General features: G+C 37.1%; 1 protein-coding gene across 3 annotated transcripts in view; it reads left to right on the forward strand.

The window, feature by feature from the left end:
- Positions 1-24,806, forward strand: part of itga11a (integrin, alpha 11a) — a 43,252-nt gene extending 18,446 nt beyond the window's left edge. Inside the window, exons 3-30 of one of the 3 annotated variants that reach the window (XM_058781918.1) lie at positions 1,148-1,260; positions 2,318-2,409; positions 2,641-2,755; positions 3,127-3,254; positions 3,337-3,485; positions 3,818-3,962; positions 4,221-4,386; positions 4,656-4,726; positions 7,581-7,725; positions 7,949-8,097; positions 8,907-9,050; positions 10,869-11,072; positions 11,182-11,312; positions 11,650-11,816; positions 13,872-14,011; positions 14,292-14,402; positions 14,549-14,634; positions 14,709-14,913; positions 15,077-15,175; positions 17,560-17,636; positions 18,148-18,231; positions 18,322-18,412; positions 18,503-18,616; positions 19,170-19,253; positions 19,700-19,810; positions 22,202-22,297; positions 22,951-23,064; positions 23,187-24,806. In XM_058781918.1, the coding sequence (XP_058637901.1) occupies positions 1,148-1,260; positions 2,318-2,409; positions 2,641-2,755; positions 3,127-3,254; positions 3,337-3,485; positions 3,818-3,962; positions 4,221-4,386; positions 4,656-4,726; positions 7,581-7,725; positions 7,949-8,097; positions 8,907-9,050; positions 10,869-11,072; positions 11,182-11,312; positions 11,650-11,816; positions 13,872-14,011; positions 14,292-14,402; positions 14,549-14,634; positions 14,709-14,913; positions 15,077-15,175; positions 17,560-17,636; positions 18,148-18,231; positions 18,322-18,412; positions 18,503-18,616; positions 19,170-19,253; positions 19,700-19,810; positions 22,202-22,297; positions 22,951-23,064; positions 23,187-23,264 (3,409 nt within the window). In that variant the 3' untranslated portion in view covers positions 23,265-24,806. Of the gene's footprint in view, positions 1-1,147; positions 1,261-2,317; positions 2,410-2,640; positions 2,756-3,126; positions 3,255-3,336; positions 3,486-3,817; positions 3,963-4,220; positions 4,387-4,655; positions 4,727-7,580; positions 7,726-7,948; positions 8,098-8,906; positions 9,051-10,868; positions 11,073-11,181; positions 11,313-11,649; positions 11,817-13,871; positions 14,012-14,291; positions 14,403-14,548; positions 14,635-14,708; positions 14,914-15,076; positions 15,176-17,559; positions 17,637-18,147; positions 18,232-18,321; positions 18,617-19,169; positions 19,254-19,699; positions 19,811-22,201; positions 22,298-22,950; positions 23,065-23,186 lie in introns of all 3 variants that reach the window. The other 2 variants (XM_058781917.1, XM_058781920.1) reach the window with 2 other exon arrangements.
- Positions 24,807-24,934: the final 128 nt, after the last annotated feature.

A 24,934-nucleotide genomic window follows, 5' to 3' on the forward strand; every position in this document is an offset into this window, starting at 1 on the left:
CCATTCCTTTGCAGCCCCTGGTCTATATAACCTTGAACTAGATATCACAAGATTAAGGTTTTAAATAAATATGTCCTTAATCCAGATTAATAATGTCACCTAATATTAAGATTAGTAAACTCTACTTTGAGCTGTGAACAGACCTCAATCATTAAGAACTGATATGCTGCTCTTAAGAAAATGCAATGTTTTACATCAGAACTGCTCTTTAAAAGGAAGACCAATAACCTGAGGATCGTAAAATAGCTCTTTTGCAGAAAATGGACTTGTTTCTCATGATTAGTGTGGTTTTACTGTCACTCTCTGACCCCGATGCAAAGAGACTGCCTTTACGTCTGACAGACTATTTAATAGTACCACCTAACCATAAACTAATTATGAAGTTCTGAATGACATTTAAGAGCCCATCCTGACCTGGCACAGGCACATAAATGCGAAGTCAAGCTAGTTTTTTATCTCCCTCGAGACCACTATCAGCATGAAAGAATTCTGCGTCTCTTACATAAACAGTTGAAAGTACACATCTTGCTGTGTTTAAGGATGCCTAGTCTTCCAGTGATCTGTGACTAGTTAAATGAGTCCTCTATGGCTACTTAGTGAAAGTGACGGGCTTTGCTTATAAAAGCTGCATGCTTCCGAGAGCCGTGAGAAGTACGTACTGCTCCCTACAGTGCTACTGGTACTGGGTCTGACTGATGTGTGTGTCCCTGATTGCTCTCTGCAGGAGCAGTATTACTTGTAAAGCATGCCAGCATTAATGGAGCGATGCGTTTAGTCAGTCTGGGTTGTAGGATACATATTTCAACACGCACACAAACATATCTCAGCAGAGTCTCACATACCTAACCGCCCTGCACGCTTCCATCGATACATTACCTCAGACGTCAACATTCAACTTAAACCTGTTTAAACATTCTTTTGCCAGTAGATTCCACTCACCTGCCATCTCTCATTGATTCACTTCCTCTAACCTCCTTTAAACGTCCCTGCTTTCAGAGGGAGCTTAAATCAACAGGCTTCTGGCTGTATTATTTACAGGGAAGTGGATCACACATCTGCTTGTGTGTTTCTTCTGATGTTTTTGTTAGATGAATATTGTACCGTGTCAAAGGTAATATTTATATGTTTTGATTCTGGATGTTTCTAGGTTACTGGTAGGAGCCCCACTGGAAACAAATGGACAGCATCAGACAGGAGATGTGTACAAATGTCCCTTAAGCAGAAGATCTGGAGGACCCAGCTGCACCAAACTCAATCTTGGTACGATGAGTTAATTTTCACACTTTTTTGTCTTAGTTATACTTTTTGTATTTAAAAAAAACAATAATAATTTAGCCATTATGTTGCCATGTCAGTATGATTAAAATGGCACATACTTTTAGTTGAAAATACAATGCCTAAATTAAATCAATTATGTCTACTGTATCATAGAATTGCAAAATATTTATGCTTTTAGTTATTCATTGTTTTTGTTATAGACACGCTATATTCAGTGTTATATTTTAATGACTTAAGAGTGTATTCACATTGTGACTGACACATTCTGACTAACCCTGAAAGCTTAAATTAATTTGTGCACATCATTTTGATGCTTTTAATTTTTTTTTTTTTTTTAAAAACACCCCAAAAAACATTGTTAGTGCATTGTTAATACTGCATATTATTTCTTCAATATTTCAATTAAAATAATTTATTTTTTTAACATTATTATTAATGCACACTTTCCTTCATTATTGTTGGCAAAATTAAATTCTTTGTTACAAATTTTCATCAGTAATTTTGTTGACTGGATTAGCACTGTATGATTGAGGAGTATAATTACTATATATAATTAGAATAAATACTTTTGTAATTGCACTTCAAAATAAATTGTTATTATTTACTAGCAGCAAATAATTACTTTGCAAAGCTGCCACAATAAGGGTTAGAATTGTGGTTTGGGTAAAGCGTTACCAGGCATGCCTTGTGAAAAGCAAAGGGGGGAAACACATTGATTCATTCAAATGCACTCCTGGTCTGTAATGATGTTTACATGTGGGTTCTTCACTACAGAACACAACATCTATGTCAAGCATATGTGTTTTATATAATGTTAAGTGTGTCAATACAGCCTTTCTGCCAGTTTTAATATGTGCATGTGTATAGATGCACACACATAACAGATGCACGCTGCAGATAAAATCAGGAATGTCTAGACAGGATTAACAAATATGTTTACAGTTAAAGGAAGTCTTTCTGCAAAGTACATATGCCACATATGGACTGTGGTCGGATTTTATAGCACAGCCTTTTATTTGCCTCCAACATTTTTCTTAAGGAAGGATATCGTTGACAAATGTCTCTGAGCGAAAGGATAAGATGAGACTTGGAATGACCCTTTCGTCCAATCCTAAAGACAACAGCTTTGTGGTGAGTTTGGATGGCTGGTTAGATATTTAATAATGCATGTTCTTTGTAATATTCAAGTCATCTGGTGTTTAAATGGTCTACAACACTAATATTGTTAAGTGTTTAAACACCATCCATTTCCTGTAGAACGCTATAGAATTATAATTTATGTAGAATGAGCCCATGATCTTTATGTAAATCATAAATTAATTTATTAATGGTGCGCTTAATAGCCTTTGTGATAATTCACAGGCTTGTGGTCCCCTTTGGTCGTACGAATGTGGCAGCTCATACTACAGCACTGGAATTTGCTCTAGAGTCAACGCCAGCTTTAAATTTTCCCGCACTATCGCTCCTGCTTTCCAAAGTAAGCACACACACCTGCACCTTTGATTTAACTAGGACAGTTTTTGCAGTGAAATTTCTGGTAATATGTTTCCACTTTCTGTCTTAACCATGGACTTTATTTTTATGCTGAATTTGGCCATGACAGTTTCTGGATCTGCCATAGGCAATATATTGTGAAATTAATCTTCTTTTTAAAAAGAAAATGATCTTGACTGCTCATAAAGTGCTGAGTTGTTAAATCTTTTTTTTTTTTTCTTTCTTTCTTTTTGACGAAAGAGTCACAGACCTTGTTTTTAAATTAATCTCTAAAATTTGATTTTGAACAGAACTACTACTGTTTAATGTGTTTTATGTGCCAAAGGCATCAAAATATCTCATTTCCTCTTTCAGGGTGTGAGACATACATGGACATAGTGATAGTGCTGGACGGTTCAAATTCAATCTACCCCTGGAACGAAGTTCAAGACTTCCTTATTAACATCCTGCGGAAATTCTATGTTGGACCAGGACAGATTCAGGTGTTTTAGACTTTCTGAACAATGACAATGTGAAAGATCAAATGTATCTTTATATCAAATGTGTGGATCATGTGCATGTCAGGTTGGAGTACTGCAGTATGGAGAAAAGGTGGTGTCCGAGTTTCAACTGAATGACTTCCGCTCTGTGGAGGATGTGGTCAAAGCAGCCCGTAAGATAGGCCAGCGAGGAGGAGAAGAGACCAACACTGCGCTGGGAATCAGTGTTGCACGGTACTACTAAAATAATTGTTTATTGGTATGATGACTTAGCTATTGTCTATTTTAATATTCTTTAAAATGTTGTTTATTCATGTGATGGCAAAGCAGAATTTTCAGCAGTCATTACATCCGGTCTTTAGTGTCACATTATCCTTTAGAAGTAATTCTAATATGCTAATTTGGTCCTCAAGACATTTTTTTTTCAACATTATAAATGTCTTTACTGTCACTTTTGATGAGTGCAGGCTGAATAATAGTATTAATTTCTTTAAAAAAAATTGTCATCAACAGAGCCCTAGAATGACATTTACAGAGCATAAATTATTCTCTATGGATGTTCACAGCTCAGAGGCCTTTAAACAGGGAGGCAGAAGAGGAGCAAAGAAGGTCATGATTGTCATCACCGATGGAGAGTCACATGACAGCGCTGACCTGCAGCAGGTCATTGAGGACAGCGAGAAGGATGGCATCACCCGATATGCCATTGCTGTAAGTATTGTTTTTCTGCAGATTTTCTGTGGCATTGATCAAATGCCCATTCTCATGCTGAAATTATGAGGTGACCCATTTTAAAATGGGCATTGGACCAACCATTGAGGTCACATTCAGCTGCTGCCACCAGTGAAAAAGCCCCAATGCTTTCAGCCCTATTTATGGAGACTTATGGATTAGAATGTGGGCTTGGGCACTCGAAACAAATGCGTCATGTTCAGGCTGATTGATTCTTGGGGTTGTTCCTCACAACAGGTACTGGGCTACTACAACCGCAGAGGCATCAACCCAGAAGCTTTCCTCAATGAGATCAAATACATCGCTAGTGACCCCGATGATAAGCATTTCTTTAACGTGACAGACGAAGCAGCTTTGAAGGACATTGTGGATGCTCTCGGAGAGAGGATCTTCAGTTTAGAGGGTTGGCGACTTCACCACTCTAGCACCACACACAGCATTGCATCATGTTCAGAACACAGCCCAAAACCTCAGCCTGTAAAACATTTACATCTCTGCACAGCACTACACTGTAAATCTCATTGGACCAAATCTTAAATTTTATACCACATCTCTTTGATATATACCCTCTGCCAACTCGCTCTTTAAGACCACTGAAATCTTCACTGCTCTGTTGTAGGAAATGACAGATTCTTTTGCTTTCCCGTGTGTTCATTTTGTCTCTGTTTGTAGGGACTAGCAAGAATGGGACAGCATTTGGTCTCCAGATGTCTCAAGCTGGCTTCTCCACACACATAGTGGAGGTGAGTCTGGGTGTCCATCAGTCTGAAGGTTCTCAGTCGACTCCATTCCTCAAGTTGACAGCTCTTTATTTCATCTCAGTTGAAAGAAAAAAACCCAGACAGGTTGACCGAAATCAGATTAAGTCTACTACTTTGTGTGAACCAAAAGTCAGACGTTCAGTGAATGGTTAGGTTTACTTACTTTGAACTTAAACCTTATCTTTCCTTCTTCTTAAACATTCTTCATTTCTTTTCTTCTCTTTCTGTAGGTCATCTCTATATGTCGTTGTCAGTAATATGATACACCAAAAATATTACACCTTTACAATGGTGAGCAGATAAGATTCCTCCCTGATAATTCAAACAAGCTTCTTTCTGATTCTCATTCCAAAGAAATGAATATAAGACCCAGGTTTTCCCAGGGAAGGGATTATTGTGAGAAGTATGGTGGAGCCGCACCTCAGGGGAGAAGGAAAATGTCGTCTTTTTTTCTTTTCTGTCTGAACCCAGTGCTGATATCAGAGCTGGCTTGTCCTCCAGCACAGACTCAGCATCTGACACACTCCTACTGTACCTGCTGCTCTGGCAGGCCGTCTGCGATGCTCTATCCAAAAAATCTGCCTAAACTGTACCTGGTGGGTCTATATCTCTCCAAGACCTGCTCCCAACTGTAGCGCTAATCATCTCTGTCCAGGTTGCACAGTTTCCTGATGCAACCCCTCTGCTTTTTCCACTCCATCCCCTGAAGGCAAGCACAAACTGCTGTGAGAGTTATTAATATCTAGTCTTTTTTGTGGAAGAAGCAGATAGGAAAACTCCAGATGGCCATTGGGATGACTGGAAATCTAATCCATCAGGCCTCTGGATGCCTGGAACAGCATCTGCAACAAAAGCAACTTAAGTGTTGAGAGGGATAAGTTGTTGGAAAGAATGTTTGCACTCTAGGAGAAAATCATACCCCTAAATCCAGATGGTACTCTCTAAAAGTGGGATGTGTGTAGGTTTAAATATTGCTTATATTTTGCACATATTTGAGTTTTAAAATTTATTTCATGCCCCTGAATTCTTTTATTAGCTTTATTTGTGGATTCTCCTTTTAAATGATCTCTAGAGAACATTATTTATTGAGATATGCACTAGCAATATAAAGTGATTGCCTAGACATGAAGTTAATTTAGGATAGATCACACAGATTTAGAGGATACTTGAATAAAACAAACTGATACCTCCACAATTTCACAGTTTGAGTGATTTATCTGTGAACGGGTTGATCAAGGCAATCAAGGATGATTATCAATTTAATTTGACCTTTACTAGGTTCACTTTCATTAAATTCACTGTGGTGGGGAGTGCAGTGTAGTTTTGACTGGCTGAAAATTAGACTAATAAAAGAGAGAAATTTAAAAAGCATGTCCAGTAAAAGTGTAATGAAGTCCAGGGGTTGATAAAATGGGTGATGGGGAAAAGGTAAAGCAATGCAGTCCTGTGGCATCGGGTTTAGAGGCAGTCCTGCTTTGTGACTCCATGCTGGCCTTTTAGCACATCCTCTGCATGCGATTTTGGAGCTGGTTCTGTAGAAAAGAAAAGTGACAGTGGATTTATGGCAGCGGTGATGAGGTGCAATGGGCACCAGGTGCTCAACATCACATGTAGCCAGCACTGTACCATTCACTTGTGACTCCTTTCGCAGTAGAGCTGGAGCAGAAGTTGTTTAAAGAATGAGGTCACACCATAAAGGCATACAATACAGGAGACTTTCTGGAAAACTCTGGTGGTTTCTTCCATGGTGCATTTTGTTCTCTGATTAAAAACCAAAAAGTCATGATTATCAGCATTGTGTGTTTATGTTTAAATCCTGAAGTATCAACTGAGCCAGAGCAGTGTGTTCTCAGTGGCCTGCAAGTTTGGTAAGAATGTTCTGTCTGGACTGGAATGGCTCGGAACGTTTCTATTTGTTTACAGTATATGTAAGAAACCGCCCGGGAATTTCAGTTCCCTGTAAACTTGAACCCATTCGACTTGCTCTCATTCCGACTACTGTCTTCATAATTATCAGTGCGGGATGCCAAGCATTTTGTCCATAAATTACGACAGAATAAACTCATCACTAAGGAAATAAATTGTTTATGAGGTTTCCATGGCAATTGACTGTAAAGCGGAGAAATTATGAAGGAGCTGAATGAACACTGAGATGATGAAATTAATGAATCACTGTATTATGAATTCACTGAATTTAGTTCCTGAGAGCTGTACAAACAACTGAAAAAAAAAAAAAAAAAAAACATTCTGTGCTTTTAATCTACAGTAACTGATTTCCTGTAGCTCAAATAGTAGAGCATGGCGCTAGCAACGCCAAGATCATGGGTTCGATTCCCAGGGAAAGCAAGAGCTGATAAAATGTAAAAACTGTAACTTGAATGCAATGTAAGTCGCTTTGGATAAAAGCGTCTGCTAAATGCATAAATGTAAATGTAATCCTCAATATATGTTAATTGATTTTACTGCCTTCATACATTATGCTATGAATGCATGATTGGCTTTTAAGATTTTAAGCTTTGATATTCAGTGATTGATTTCATTATTCTTCAGCAACTGTTTCAGAATTCATTCTGTTCATGTCTTACTAATATTCTTATAATATTTGACTAAAGTAGTTCCATTGCTATATCAAAAAGCACATCAACGCAAAATAGCCTACTGCAGATAAAAAATTAGTTGGAAGATGGAGAACTGGCAACTTAAAACACAACAAATGCCTCTATTAATTCTTTTAAAGACCAAAAGTCTGTAGTTTGATGGCAGACAGAAATGAAGAATATCATTAGTTTCCTGAATATAATGTAATTGTGGATATATTCATATGCTCTGTCTGCAGGATGGTATTTTAGTGGGAGCAGTGGGAGCTTATGACTGGAATGGGGCTGTGCTGAAGGAGACTCGTCAGGGTAAAGTGGTCCCACCAAAGTCTTCTTATGAACAAGAGTTCCCAGAAGAACTAAAGAACCATGGAGCGTACCTGGGTAAAGAATTCACACCTATACTTACAACAGCGGCTGTCAATGCTAATGATGGAAATGCCCCAGTATGATTCGGCGACGTCTAAACGATGTCTGATTCTGTGCATTTTTTATTCTTTTGATCTAATTTTTTCTCTACTTCTCTCTGTTCCCAAGCAAAGTGATTAGTATACTGTTTTACAAGTGACAGACATTTATTATCATCTCTCTCATTTTGTGTTTGTAGGTTACACAGTGACATCAGTGGTTTCAGCTCGCAGTGGCCAGTTATTTGTTGCAGGAGCTCCTCGGTTTAACCACACGGGCAAGGTCATCATCTTCACCCTGAAAAATACTGGAGAGCTCACTATATTACACTCACTCAAGGGACAGCAGGTAAGGAAACTAAAAATATGCATACAAACACTTGCAGCGCACAGTGTTTCTATACAGTGCTGCTCTGACTCATTCTTCAAGGCTTTTGTGTCCTGTTCTGTTTAACTGTATCGAAGTACTCATACTGTACAAACAGCAGTGATCACTCGGTCATTGTGTTTTCAATTTGGTACATTTCTTTCCTGGCTTTCATTTGCGATGAGTGGACTGCCTAGATTGCAAATTTGTCCCACACAGCCCATGTGCTTCTCATCACAATCCTAAAGCATGCAAATAAATTTTCACAAATAAAACACATCAGAGATAATGAATATTTTTAAAGGAGATTAACATTTAACAGGTGATTAGCACCACAGTAAACAGCCTTAAATATAACCCTATTGACTTTGCAAAATGTATCATTTATAAAGATGATTGTGATTCAAAGATGCACAGGAGAAAAGCGATAGTAGTGCATTTAGTTATGCTAAAACCTTTTTTTTTTTTTTTTTTGACCAACTGCTGTAAAGACTTTGGAATGAGATTTCATATGGAACTTACATTACCATATTATGGCATGTTTATTTCACCCTGTATTTGCCAGATTTTTTGTCCTCATGTTATTCACTTGGTAGACATCAAATATAATTATAAGCATATTAGTTTTACATAGAGGACAATGCAAGTAAAAAGTGGCTCAGTTTATCTGTTTTCATACATTTTTATGCTTAACTCATTCCATATCCAAGTGAGGTGTTTCACAGTTGCTAAATTTGTGTCCTTGTGCACCACTAGTAATCATTTTGGTCTTGATGGATGTGTTTGTGCAGATTGGGTCATACTACGGCAGTGAGATTGCTCCAGTGGATCTGGATGATGATGGAGTGACTGATAACCTGCTGGTGGCTGCGCCCATGTTTTTCAGTGGAGGCTGGGAAAAGGGCAAAGTCTACATCTACAGAGTCACAGAGCAGGTAAAGTATCTTAAGCCCTTCGGCATATTCTTGTGAAAAACAAGTTAATTAGCTATTGACTAGCTATTATATTACCTCCTGTTTACTTCTCACCCAGAATACAAGACTACAGATGTTGCATGTTGTCTTAAAGCCGAGGGATCCAAGCTCCAAAACTGTGCCTGTGCATTAATGCACTTCCTCATTAATGGTCTCACGTAAATACTGACAGGCTTTTGCCACCTGCCATACTTCGCATCAGAGAGTAGTGGAGGGTGAACTCAGCAGGAAAATATTTCCCCCTTGAAATGTAATTATATGAAGCTCACAGAGAGAGAGAGCTGCTATAATAAATGGAAAAAGCTGGAGCGCATGCAAGAGCAATGCTGTGAATAGAGCAGATCTCCATCTTTATTCATTTAGTTCATATAAGCTATTTCCTTACGGCCTTAACCAGGAGACCACAATACCTCAGGTTGCAGCCAGACACTGGGTACATCAACTGGGTCATCTATTACTGAAATAATTTATCATGGTTAATGTCACTGCTCTACAGAAAATGTACAGTATATACTGCCTGTTTATTATGCACACCATTCTTCTCTTCTCTTCTCTTCTCTTCTCTTCTCTTCTCTTCTCTTCTCTTCTCTTCTCTTCTCTTCTCTTCTCTTCTCTTCTCTTCTCTTCTCTTCTCTTCTCTTCTCTTCTCTTCTCTTGTAATCTGATGCTATTATAGGAAGGCTGAGAAAACAACTGATTTCACATGTCTGTCATCTATAGCCGTATATTTTCAGAGAGAGAGAGATTTAGGAATTTAGGAGGAGGGTGATGTGCATGGCTAATTACTCTCCCAAATACTTGGCTGATGTGAACAGCCTTTGCTTTGAGAAACTGCACCTTTCTCTCAAACTTTCCACCTATTTGAAACTAATTGTTTTCAGAAGCACAAATACCTGCCAAATGACCTCACCTTAAATGATAATACAGGAGTTAATTTGACCTTGGGAGTCTGGTTTGGACTACTGATAGTGAATAGTGAATGTTTGTGCTTAAAACTATTTAAAACTCTTTATTTCAGTCTTGTGGAATATTTTTGCATTTCTTAAAATATACTGTATGTGAGACTGCATTTAATGCAGTCTCTGTGAAGCAGAGACTTTTCTCGATTTGTTGGATTTAGTCAACAATGTCACCCAAATTTCTTACATAAACACATGGTGGGTTGTCTTTGTGGTCTCTGGATCTGGATAACAAATTCCTCAAAAGATTGTCTCTGGTTACAGAAATGTTTAGCTCTTATCCATGACCTAAGTGGATATTTCCCTCATAAACAGCCTCTGTTCAAAGTTTCTACATTTATTTATATTATATAAAAAAATGCTCTTATTTCTCATTAAAAGTTTGCATTGAAAATTTTTGCCTAACAGCAGTATAAACTTTCATGTAAATGGGATTCTTTTATATCTCTTTTAAACCATAATATTTATACATACTGTATTCCCAATGTATTTTTTCAAATAAGACTTCAAGATTTCAGTTTTAAGCAAAAGCAGCATTGAATTATGGGTTAGATGAGCATCTAATGTAGTAATAGGAGTTTATATCCACACACAGACAGAGTACAATCCAGTGCATTGTGGGATCAGCTGACTTCATTAAAGAGCAAAATATCTGAACATTGTTGCATTGTGAACCTATTAGTTCACCCCCTGCCTCTGCCTATTTTGGTGTACAAGCTATCAACTTTTATGGAGCACCAAGGCTGATTTTGTTCTCAACATTCTATAACTAAATTATGGCCACCCTCATGGAATCCTTTTTTGCTTGTTTTCCCATCAGCCTCGTTTCATACTGGAGGGCTCGCTGGAGATTTTAGATCAAGGTCAGAATGCCCGTTTTGGCTCTGCACTGGCCCCTGTGCCTGATCTCAACGGGGATTCATTTAATGATGTGGTAATAGGAGCTCCATTAGAGGATGACCACAAAGGAGCCATTTACATCTACCATGGCCAACGCAACAGAATACTGAGGAAGTATAAACAGGTACTGCATAAATGTCCAGCTACTCTCTTGTGTGGTAATTAATCTGCATGTATTTGCTTTGAGTAGTTAATTATGGCAAGACTTTACATCCATCTTTTCTCTCTGTCAGAGGATTGGTGCTATTCAGCTGGCCCCGGGTCTGCAGTACTTTGGTCGTAGTATCCATGGGAAGATGGATATGAATGGAGATGACCTGGTGGATCTAGCTGTGGGCTCCCTTGGTGCTGCAGTACTTCTGTGGTGGGTTTCTAACGCAAGATTATTTACACTCTCCTTAAAGGAATAGTTCACTCAAAAATTCGAAATATGTCATAATTTACTCACCCTCATGTCGTTCCAAACCTGTATGAGTTTTTGTCTTATGTTGAACACAAAAGAAAATATTTTGAAGAATTTTGAAGAACCAAACAGTAGGGAAATAAATACTATGGAAGTCAATAGGGACCATTCCTCAAAATATGTTCTTTTATGTTCACAAGAAAGAAACTACAGGTTTGGAATGATGACAAAATTTTCATTTTTGGGTGAGCTATACCCTTAAATACCACAATAATGTACCATTTTTGTTGTGCTGCAGGTCTCGAAGTGTTGTCCGAATCCATGCTATTGTTCGATTTGAGCCCAGCAAAATCAACATATTCAATAAAGACTGTCGGAGAGGAGGAAAAGATGTGACCTGCATGTCAGCTATTGTATGTCTGAATATCACAGCTCGGACTCCTATCAGAGCCTCACAGGAAATAGGTCAGTTGTTATATTTTTATAAAACAAATTTCAAATACCACTGTAAATAAATAAAAAATACTGGACTTTTATGTTTTCTGAGTCTTTCTGAAGACATATACATTGGTATATAAAACGTTTAATCTCTATAGATTGTTGCTCATTTATGAACTTATGTAAATAAAATGATCTTTGTGAAACAACTACATCAGTTGTACTGTTGGATTGCAACAGTTCTTTGGTCAAAGGGTGAAAAGCTTAGCTTTCACCCAAAAACACTATACTGAAAATCGTTTTGGAGAACAGGAAGTTACGTAAGTGCTTTGAAAGCAGCCGTTTCCTCTCATCATATAGCTCACTTTGAGTATCTCTTGGTTACAGTATCATTAAAGCTAAACAGTTGACAGCTGGCGAGGTTTACATACCACCGACCAGCTGCATATCCAGTGTAGTTCAGTTAAGGTTCCTCTGCTAAGTATGCCACATATTAGCATGAAAAAGATATCATCAGTAGTGATGAATTGTTCAACATAAACTAATCTCTTGATCTTTCCTTTGTTGCTTTGTTGATTCAAGATTTGCCTTGGGAGTGGAAAAGAAAAGCTGCTTAGCCAGCTCTGGAAATTTAAAAGTAAAGTAGACACATTGTATGATGACTCTGGCTGAAATAACAAAAGAAATTAGTATAAATTTACACTTTTTGGAATGTGTAAAGTCTCTTAAACAGCAGACAAGATCAGTGGCCCAAATGGCCGCAGATATTATAGATATCAAAGTTGTGTTTTATGCCCTACACATTAAGTCGTTGCTGTGCAAGAACACTAAGTAGAAGCACAAAGTGAAGCAGACTGGACTGCCTTGCTGCATTAAAATGTTAGTGTTTGACACATGCAGTTTGACTGAAGGCCTTGGTGACCATTATAGGTTTGTTTTGAAATACATGTGCTGGAAGGTCAGGTTCCTGTGTAACACGTGAGACCACAGAGCAGCACAACTGTTTTTAGTTAACCTTCACGACCCCAGAGCATCTCCATCACGAATTTCACGGGTGTGAAACCAATGTAATGGTCTCAGAGAGATGACATGTCTTAGTCTTAAGGGTCACCCAGGGAGATTGGACTTCTGGGACAAAACAAATGAAGGCACATATTTTATTTTGATCTAATTCTCCTCACATGTGGAGGGTTGTGAATATGTTAAGCTTTTAAGCGTGTTCTTTTTTTGGTACACATTTTTCAAATTTATGAGATATTTAAAAGTAGGATAACTAAGTTTACAGGCTTTTCTCAGCCCATGAACAAGGTTCAAATTGTCTTTCAGCAAACTCATGTTTGAACCTTGATGGATAGCTGAACATCCTCATGTCATTCAGGTCTCTTAAAAGGGTTTTCCTTAAGATTTGATTTTATGTCTTTTAAGGCCTCAAGACTCCCAAATTGCTCTCAGATCTCCTGAGTATCATCAATTTCACCTCTAGAGTCTCTTAAATCTGTCTGTAGTCCACACATGGTAGAGCACTATTATGGCCATAAATAAATGGCCATAAAGTTGATGCTATGCATCTTTCATTTGGTGATAACTAATGCCTTCAATGTAACAATGATGCAAACCATACTGTATATAAATACATGACCATTCAAAAGTTTGGGGTCAGTGAGATTTTTTTTAAGAAATGAATGCTTTTATTCTGCAAGGATGCATTAAATTGATCAAACGGTGACAGTAAAGAGATACATAATGTTCATAAAGAGATTTCTGTTTAAAATAGATTGTCTTCTTTTAAACGTTCTATTTAGCAAAGAATCCTGACATTTCATTTTAAAATGAATTAGAATTGTTATTTTAAATTGTAATAATATTTCACAACATTACTGTTTTACTGTATTTTGGTCAAAGAAATGTAGCCTTGGTGAGCACTTTTTCAGAAACATTAAAAATGTTTTACCAACTTTAAACATTTGCATGGTAGTTCATATACCAACACATTATCTGGCATAAATATTTAGATAAATATGACAACTGTTAAATGATAAATATTTCACTGTATGTTCACTCTATTCCTTCCACTTCTCCTAGCTATTAGCTACAATTCTTTCTTTGAGGAGAAGCGCTTCAACCCTCGAGCCGTGTTTGATGACCCAGATCGCCAGCAGCCACAGAATCTCACACTGCTTCCTGGAGAGGAGAAGTGTGACCACATCTACTTCCACGTCATGGTTAGCTCTCACCTCTTAGGTCACCAAAGTGTCATAAGAGGGCATTTGCATTGCATTTAAAATCATTAATAATGATAACATAATCTACAATGACAAGTCATTAGTTCTGTTATATGTACTTTCTTTTCTGTTCATTCAGATTTTCCGTTGCAATAGCAGCATTCCTATTTTATTAAGTTCACTTTCTAGCATCACAACAGCAGATTATATTCTTCCAGTTTACTCTTTTATAGCCATTTATTTAGATTGAGAGATTTATGATATTGTAATATTGATACAGGAAACTACAGACTATGCCAGGCCCATTATATTCACTGTAGAAACTGAGCTATTGGAACTGGATCAAGGCCCAGCACTGGATGACAGCTGGTCGACTACAGTGAAAACACAGGTGAGTGTCTGTAGGTCAAGAGAAACCGTACTGTTACACTGTATATCTTTTGTTAACAACATTAACACACACCATGAATTCATTATGAAGTATGTTAAAACATAAACATGTAATAGCAATAATTACATCTAAAAAATTCTCTCCAGCTTCCCTTCTGGAACGGGTGTGATGAAGATGACCACTGTGTTCCAGACTTGGTGTTACAATCTCAGACTGATCTAATGAATCGCAAGTAAGACAAAGCTCACACACGTATGCTAAAACACTCAAGCGTACACATGCTTATGCCTCTCTCTTCTTCCACAGGCAGTTCTGTGCCCAGGCGTTTCGAGCAGGCAGTCTATTATGTCGGAGTCAGACGCCAGCAGAACCTTCTGAACGCATTATAGAGGGATCCAGGAAGAAGATGGTAGTAGATGTACGTCTGGAAAACAGAGGAGAGAATGCATATGGAGCTCAGCTTAACATCACTAACACTCCAAATCTACGCTTCTCCAGCCTTATAGTGAAGGTACAACATCACTCTGATGGCTTATGTTTGGTTGTTTGATACCTGATAAGGATTGATTGGTTGGTTTGTTCCATTGTCCATTCAGATCTTGACTGAATGCATCTGCAATAGTAATTGTGAATGTAAAGTTAAATCAGGTTGTTCTCTCTGTCTCTATTTATAGGATAACTCTGAAATACATATAGACTGCCGTAGTGAGAACAGACGAAAATACGAGAAATCGTGCAATATTAGTGCACCCTTTATGAGAGCAAAGTCACAGGTGAGTTGTTATTGCCACATTTATGCATTTACACTGAACCATATCAGAAAGCTGTAGCCCAAGATAACAACTGTATATTCACTCTTACACCAATATTGACATTTTAATAAAGCTTTTTGTGCCAAATTAGTTCTCCAGTGAGGTTACCGTAACTACACAACTGATCAGAAGTTTTGGTTTGGAGAAGTTTTGAATGTTTTTAAAGAAGTCTTTAATGTTTACAAAGACTGCATTTATTTGATCAAAAATACAGTAAAAATAGCATTAAATACAGTTTAAAATAACTGATTCTATTATATGATTTAAAATGATCTTAAAATTCCTGTGATGCAAGGCTTAATTTTCAGCAGCCAAGTTGTGCTGCTTAATATTTTTGTGGAAATCAATTCAAACAATGACGCTTTTTTTTCAGGATTCTTTGATGAAAAGAACAGCATTTATTTGAAATAGAAATCTTTTGTAGCGATTAAAATGTCATTACTTTTGATTAATTTAATGCATCCTTGCAGAGAATGCATTACATTTATTTAAAGTATTTATTTAAAAAGCTTTTGAAATGTATGTAAGAATTAGCATGTACAGTAGTTTCACTAAACCTGTCTAAATGTCTGTCTAAATATATGGTTGGTGTGATGGTTTTCAGGAGCCTGAACCAAGTCAAATGTAATTTAGTAACTAATGCTTTTAGCATACAGCACTCCGGCCGATGTGCACTGCATATTATCATATATGCAGAATTATGTGTTGTATAATCCTAAAAGATGTTTTATTGCCATGTTCAGCAACACTAGACATTTAGAGGTTACTCCAGGGACAGCACTAGCCGTGAATGAATGAATCAATGAATGAGGGATTTATATACAGTAGCCGTCTGTGCTCTAGAAAGCCTTGCTTACACAAACATATCGGACAACACAGTTAAAAACTATATATAGACTTTCTCATATTACCCATCTGCAGAACTGTCAGGATCTATCACAGAAATACCAAGTCTTTTCATCTGGAATGTTCCACAGGTCATAAACATACTCACAAGGTCACCAGCACCCTGAAGTTACAGAATCCTTTTTTCTGCTGATCCTTAAGCTTGTGTTCAGGCATCTCCAGAAAAAGAAAACATGAGGCAAGAATGTAATGCAAGAATACCTTTACCATACGGTTACTACGTCCATACAGAGCAAAGCCCATCAATCACGCTGCCTGGACCACAGAAGTCTGTCCTGTGCTAGGGCAATGCTTTGATAGGAAACGGGTCAGCAGCGTCTCACAGAGTCCTGATTCATTTTCTTGAGGTTTGGGGGTCATTGGAGCTACACTTGTGGCTACAGGGAGAGATTTTATTGGCCCACTAGGGAGCCTGGTTCAGCTCAGAACAGTATGTGATGGGGCGAAAGTGGAATAAAAGGAGGAGAACTCAGGAGGAGAGAATGTAAAAAGGATTTTCCATGCTGCTTTGTGCCACTACTCGCCAAGGGAGAATGAAGAGTTTGCCCACGTAGTTATAGCTGTGTCCAAATGCTTCCATTTCTCTAAGCAGGAATAAAACTGAAAGCCAGCTCTTGTGCTTTAAAGGGATAGTTCACCCAAAAATGAACATTCTGTCATTGTTTACATGTCATTCCAAACCTGTACGACGTTCTTTTTCTGCTGAACGCAAAAGACAATATGTATTGTTTTGGGTACCATGTTGTTTAAGACCTCACTGAGCTTATCTTCATTATAGTGAGGAACAGTTGAAACATTCTTCAAATTATCTTATTTTAGAAATAAAGTCCAACAATTTTGATCGGACTTACAGTATATTAACAAATAACAAAGAAAAAGACAAGCATTAATTTTGTAACTGCATGGAGACTTGGATTACCACTGAAGTGGTGGCTAGAGCCATTGCTCCATGAACTGCAGCAGATGTTCATTTGGAGAGTCTGTATATCAGCTGTATCTGTGTTTTGTCACAATGAAGTGATGTATATACAGGATATGGAAGTTAATACCTCATGTGGTGGTTAGACTGCTCAGAGAATAGCCAGCAGCAGTGGATGAAGCCTCTTCTTCCACACAAATGATGTTATTGGTCTGTAGAAAAAAGCTAGAGGCAGACTAGCGTAAAGGGTCTTGGCCTGTTTGTGTCATTCTTTTATATCCAGTCAGGCTGTTTGCCCTGGAAAATATTAGTTTATCTTTAAAAATGTAAGTTTTGGATGTGATCAAGGTATAAATTTGAATTTTGGAGGCAAGGAATCCAAAATCTAGGGATGAGCTAATTCTTGAGCATGTGTGTGTGTGAAGTTAGAATGGATGAAAGAAAAACTAAACAGTAGCATGCAAGAAATTATAAGGAGTGACAAAAACACTTTGATTAAACATTATTTCGGACTCCCCAGGTAACATTTCGTTTGGAATTTGAATTCAGTCACTCTGTGCTGCTGGATCACGTACGGATCATGTTGGAGGTTACCAGGTAGGACATGCTTTGTCTGAAATGTTGGAAATGTTTTGGATATGAAAAATATGTGTACAATGCAATTAAGAATATAGATGATTTTTTAAATTAATTGTTTTAAATCTTACAATTAAAAAACATTATTATAAGATTCAGAAAAATCCAGAAGGAAATTCAATTTCAGGCAAATGATTTGCTTAAAAAATTCTGTTTTATTTTTGGAGCACATGCAGTTTTATCCTGTGGAGCACAAAACAAAAACAACAACAACATAAATACACACTGATCACTGGATGACTAAATGGCCACATTGAAATCTGCTAGATGTGGTCTCAGTTAAAGTGTCTAGAACATTGCTGATGGTTTGGAATGTTATGAAACTCTGAGGGACAAGGATCCTGGACACCGACAATGCATGAGCTGGAATGTTAAACTCCTGATATATGCAGCCAAGTGTCACTGTGCAGTGAATCACAGGGTGAGCTTAACTGCCTGGAGGTTTCTCATGCCTATTCTTATGTCTCTGCAGTGAGGGTGAGGAAGTTGTCCTACACGATAACATTAATGACATTTTCTACACTCTGAAATACGAAGCTGATTTGCTCTTCACAAGGTGAGATAGATGTGTGTGTGTTTGAATGCTCTTATCAATATGTGTGATTGTAGAAGTTGGAATAGTTACAATACACTTTGATTCTCTCAGGGATTTTTACCCTACCCGATATGAGCTTAAACCTGACCTCTCTCTAGAGGAACCTAGTGATTTCAACCCTCGGTTCAACTTTACCTTTCAGGTGAGGTCAACTTCCTTGCTAACTATAACTAAAGAGAGGAGGGCCCTCGTGTTTCGAACTAACCAAACATGTTTTCTCTATGCATCACAGATCCAGAACCTTGGTTATTTTCCAATCCAAGATTTGCAACTGTACATTGCAATCCCTGAGGTCACGAAAAATGGCAATCAACTTCTGCAGATCAGAGATTTTCATATTGACCAGGTGAGGAGGACACAACTACTGTAGACTTGTAGTTTTACTCTACTTGTTATTACAATGTGCCTTAGATTTCCAAAAATATTTTTAAAGGCTGGAATACACTGCATGGCTTTTGCCCAAACGTTTGCCTGATTTAAATGAGTCAGTGCTAGTTGCCAAAAGTCAGAGCCAGCTTGCAGATTTCAGTTTTTTTAGCTTCAGACTATGATTACATCCATTCGGATGATATCAAACATGTTTTATATTTCAAGCCGATTTTAAAACACATTTTGTTTTCATTTGTCATGTGTCGATTGCATAAATCTAAATATTCTAATTATTTAAATAGTTTTAAACTGATATTTACAGTTAAATTTATGTATTTGGCAGAAGCTTTTAAAGTGACTTACTGCACATATCATTCAAGATATACATTTTATCAGTTCATGCATTCTCTTGGAGTAGAACCCATTATCTTGGCATTGCTAGCACCATGCTCTACTGTTTGAGCTACAGGAATGATATTAATAGTGATTTGTGTCTGTTTTAATAGTGCTTTGTGCCTTTTTTCCATCAGGTAGGTGGAAGTCATTGTATCCCCCCTCAGCATGTGGCACACAGTCGGGCGTCTCCAGAGGACCTGTCACGAACATCACGACTGGTGAGACCCTCTCTGCACAGGCTTAAAGTGTCTGCCTGTTATCATGACAAAATGTGTGCCACATTTCAGACTTGCACTTTAGCACTTCATAAAAGTCTGGCTTGTGTTGTTATGGTGCTTTATAGTTTGCCTGATTTAGGGGCTTTCAGATATGAGATGTTGATTTAATGTGCAACAGCAAAGCACTTCTCTGCAAAATAGTTGGTTTTGTACTCTCTGTATAAAGCACTTGAGTTTAATAAATTGTGTCATAAATTATTGGTAAATCTAGTTCATCTTCAACCAATTCTAGAAATGTTATTGTGTTTTTGAAGATTCTTGTATGTCTGAGGTAGGGAGTTTTGTAATGCATCTCTAATGCACATCAGATTCCCACCACAAGCAGCTGGGTTTCATCAGTAAGATTGTCTGTTTGTGAGAGAACTCTTGCTTGCTCCTTTGCACAGAACTACTCCAACACCCTGACGGTGCCAGTGCAGTGTACCGTCAACCTGCCTTCCTACAGAGACGTCAGCGTGAAAATTGGTGGATCCCTCCGTACTGATGCACTGCATGCGGTGAGTAGCTGTGACTTTGAAATAACAATCTGAGGAAAATGAAGAAGTATAATTTGAAAAGCACTTGTAATCGGGGCACAGTGTTCACACACAACATGAAGGCTTTGGTTGAGAGGAGGATCTCCCAAAACCAATGCAAAACTATGATCAGACCAGTAATTAGAGACAAGAAGTCATGCAGTACATGTAGACATACTATAATCCGGTTTTGTTTACATTTTGTCCTTTTTTTTTTGCCATTTCTTTTTTTCTCTTTCTCAAAAAAAAAAAAAAAAGCACATGCTTTGAATTTACAGTGACACCGGAAGTAATTTGGACATTTAATCCACACCCAAAATGTTAAATGTCTGCAGTAAAAAGTCAAAGCAGGTGGCATTTATTTTTAAAGGGGGAAAAAAAATACTTAAAACATTTCACAAGAATAAGTTTTGCTTAGGCAATAGATATATTGTTTGAAAGTAAGAAATATTATTTATATAATTTGTAGTTGTCAAATGTTAATGAAACATGTCCATAGTTAATATGGCTCAAAAAGTGAAGGGGTTACACTTAATTTCGATAGTCCACTTTAGACATCCCTTACGGAAAGAAAATATATTTTATTATATATGAACGGTCAATTTATTAAAGAATTTTCAGTATATTGGTAATTATATAGACTAATACATTGTGTTAATATATTACAATATACTGAATAATACATAAGGAATTGCTGCTTTCCATATATTGGGGAATTTAATATATATACAGTATAATGTCACATATATGTGAACATGTATGCAAAATATATGTATCCAAATACGAGCAAATTTATTGTGTCATGTATGTATGAATAAATATATATATATAATTTTTACATGATAAAAGAAAGTCTCATATCGCGATATCAATTATATAGCGACTTGATGACGTATTTACTAGGGATGCACGGATTGTTCTGCAACCGAAACCGAAATTATTCGGCCGAAAATAGCAAAAAATAAATAAATAAATAAAAAAGCTGGTTCGGTGGTCCAAAAATATTCCATATATTTTTGTTTATCGTCATCATAAATATCAATATCGCAAATATTCTTGAAATATTGTGATATAATTTTGAGGCTATATCGCCCACCCCTACTACTGTATATATTAACATTCATATGGGAACATGTATGTTACATATATATGTAACCAAATCTGACAAATATATTTTGTTATATGTCCATGTCCATATATGTATGTATATATCTTGTGATGTATGACTATACATGTGTGTGTGTGTATATATTAATATATAGTAAATATAATATTGTTAATATATACTAAATGTATGTGAAAATACATTTGTACTACGTATACACACACACACAAACACACACCATATATATATATATATATATATATAAATATATATATATATATATATACACACACATATATATAAAAACTTGCTATGTGTACTGCGTTAGGCTAACCGAGACTTGTCACAGCACTTAAATATTATTGCTCTTTTGTTGGTTTGATTGCTACTGTCCTCATTTAAGTCACTTTGGATAAAAGTGTCTGCTGAATGATTAAATGTGAACGTTAATTTGCCTGAATCTGTATAGAATTGGGGACCTTTGTAGGCATATGGGGAATGTATTTTTGAGACCTTTAATTTTGTATGTAAACCCATGTGTTAATAAAAAGGAATGAGTGTTTCAGTAAAGCTATGTAGAACTGTATTGTTTCTGTCTTATTGCTAAATATATATTTTATATGTATCAATATATGGCTATACATGGTTTATGTATATATTGCAGAATATTGAAAAATAAAAGCACTAGAGTCCCATATATCAAAATATATTATTTCATATATCACATTATATCTTCCAATATATTCACATATATTTTTGTTTCGTAAGGGATCTATAACTAAAAGTAACTTTGCAACTACTGTACATGTTAACTAACTCAGAGTATTAGTAGACTTTTGGGTTAGGTTAGTAGAATCAGTTGACATGTATTTAAAAAGTTACACAGTCACTTATATATACAGTTACTTATAGATTGATGGTGTAAGTTACCAGCAAAAATCAGTCTACTAATAGTCTTCTTCAGTCTACTAGTAATCTAATGACTGGTAGTTGGTATGTAGTTACAAAGTTACTTACAGTTGTCTAAAGTGGACTGTCAAATTAAAATGTTACCAAGTTACATTTTAATTTGAGTGAAGCATCATTTGTTTGCAGTGTCCACCTTGTTTGATATTTTGTATCTAAGGTCAGACATTTTGCTACATGTGTCTTTTTCTACCACTTCTCTAGCTTCTCACCTTTAGTGCTTGCTCTCTCCAACTTTCTCACATCCACTGAAGTAAGCATCTGCCAGAGAAACTGAAAACTGTTTTTCTTGTCACGGGCAGCTGAAGTTCAAAACCCTGGAGCTGGTGACGACAGCCTCAGTGGAACTGAACCCATCCAGCCCTATGTTTCTGCCTGAAGAGAGGCCGGTCAGACATGTGAGTCACCCTCTATACACACCAGCATTTACAGAAAGCCACGTTACAGAAACATTGCTGGACAACATGTTTAGACTAGGTAAAAATAAATCCATGACTGAATTTGCGAAGATGTGGTTAGTATGAGAAGTTGCTGTTGTCTTTTCCATCCTTGGCAATTTTGAGAGACTAAAACATTGAAAAATGATGTGTTTTCATTCATCTGTCAGAAAGAGTTAAGAACAATTGAACACAAGAATGTAATATAAATGCTAACATTACTGAATATTTGACTTCATACAATCAGGCGCGCTGGTTTTCTCATGCCAGAACCTTCCCTTTACACATCAGTGTGTTTTCTGGTGAGTTTCACCACAGTAAAATAACCTGGAGCCAAGGGGACCGAAAGGACCAGCAGCACAGCTGACTTCTGTTCTCTTCTGTATTGCTGTGTGGTGCTGCCATCTGTAGGCAGGACAGAAAATAGACATAAATACTAACATTAGGAAATCTGAACTCAGCTGCAGCAGATGAAACATGAAATGTGACAACTTGTTTAGAACAGAAAACCAGTACCAAGATATAGAGAGAAAAGAGACATTCATACCACAAGCAGCTATATGAAGATCTCTGATAAAGCAGTATAGCTTGTTATATTTTGTATGTTTTTTCAGATAATCCTAGAGATCAGGAAAGAGGAGGATTACCGTGTTCCCATCTGGATTATCATAGGCAGCACACTTGGAGGCCTGTTACTCCTCTCACTTCTCATTTTGGCACTTTGGAAGGTAATGTGATTGTGTCCTGATTTTTTTAAGCATGAACAGAAGCATGGATGGATGGATTTAAGGATGGACAGAGTAAATCTTAATTATTATTATCTTTTTAAAAACTTTTTTCACTCCAATAGTTAGGGTTTTTCCAAAGGCAGAAAAGACGTGAGGAGACTGAGAATGAGGCTAATGGCAAGATGATGGAAGAGCGATAACGCAGGCTGCTTAAGAGTGTTCAGGCAGGCCTACATCTCAGGGACCAACCAACAGCAACATTAGATGTCTCTGAAACAGAGAGAAAGGGAGAAAGAGAGAAAAACAGGACTTGAGGCAATGAAGAAAGGAGAGGGATTTGCTCTGTGCACTGGACGACCTGTTGTTCAACCATGAAAAACACTGCAATGAGGCTCACCATGCCTGCACTGCTTACTGAGCCGACCCTGCAGATGGGTCTCCATCTCATTTCTCACTCCACATCAAAACCCTCATGATGACATGTTGAGGACAGTCTTCTGACAGACACTTAGAAGATGCATTCAAAAAGAAAGCTTTTTTTCACAGGGTCTTTGGAAACGCAGTCATTTGATCCTTGGTCACTTCCAATGTCTGGCTCTGAAAATATACAAGAGAAACCTCAAAGGGCTGTAACTCTATAAAACAGCCATGTTTTCTGGTGCTTCTTCTTGGACATCTGGAAAAAAGGGACATTTTGGAGGGAAAAAAGTGCAAAAGTTAGCTCATTTTATTGTAATGCCCGTCATTATTATATGTAATGTAATATTAGGCACTGGAGTATGTAGCTCTGTTTTTTGCAGTGGCCATAATTTATTGAATAGAAAATGAACTGTTGTGGACTTTACTACAATTTTGTAAAGAATTATTCTCCTCTAATACTCTAAATAATTATACATCAACATTTTATGTTTTTCTATATGCTCATTCTTCAGTCTCGAATAACAATAGAGGTGGACATTTACTATTTGACTTTTTTTTTTAAATATTGATGCACTTTTTATATTGTAGTGATACAAACTTGAATTTTGTAAATATACAGGTTATCTTTGTTACATGAATTTCAATTGTTTGCTTTCATGAGGATTGTGGCATTGTAGGGCATCTCTAGTGAGACATCAGCCCCAGTCAACCTTCCATGATTGAGCAGCACATCCTCAAATATGCTTCACACCTCAACAAGTAGCCTTTGAGAAAGGGTATGCTTACTGTACAGTACGTCATCCAGCCTGATGATGGTTCATTCATTTCAATTATTTAGAATATTGTTCAAATGTTCCCTAACATCAAATGATGTTGAGTGTTTACAATGCTATGAAACATCCTTATCATTTGCAGATGTATTGTAGTCAGGGATCCCTATTCTCCAATGCTTTATCATATATATGTGTAAATATGCCTGTCCAAGAATATAAAATAAATATCAAAATAAAGGATTTGGAAAAAGAATGAGTGTATATAAATGACAAGGAATGATAGCTCTTAAATGCTTAAATTATATGAGCAAATCTTCACAAATGTATTCATAAAATATTGTCAAAGTAACTTGTAGACTACAACTTGTTGATAATTCACGATTTCACACTTACATATAATAAATAGAATAAAGGTTATGCGTATTTGGCGTGCTGTCCGAGGGGAGGGCTCCGAGCTCGGAACTTTGGCCCGAACCCTGAGTACCCCCCTACAGGTTAGGACAGGAATAGATGTAAGTGCGGAGAAGGGGTGGCGGAGGGATGCTGGAGAACTGTCAAGGAACAGAGGTGAGTCAGCTGTGTATATATACACACCTCTTATCTTGTTAACTGGGTTGATTACTGATTGTGCTCTTCTCGTGTTAATTAGGTTAATTATCTGAATGTGCTCCTCCCGA

The sequence above is a fragment of the Onychostoma macrolepis genome, chromosome 07, assembly GCF_012432095.1.
Source record: "Onychostoma macrolepis isolate SWU-2019 chromosome 07, ASM1243209v1, whole genome shotgun sequence".
Taxonomy (NCBI): Eukaryota; Metazoa; Chordata; class Actinopteri; order Cypriniformes; family Cyprinidae; genus Onychostoma; species Onychostoma macrolepis.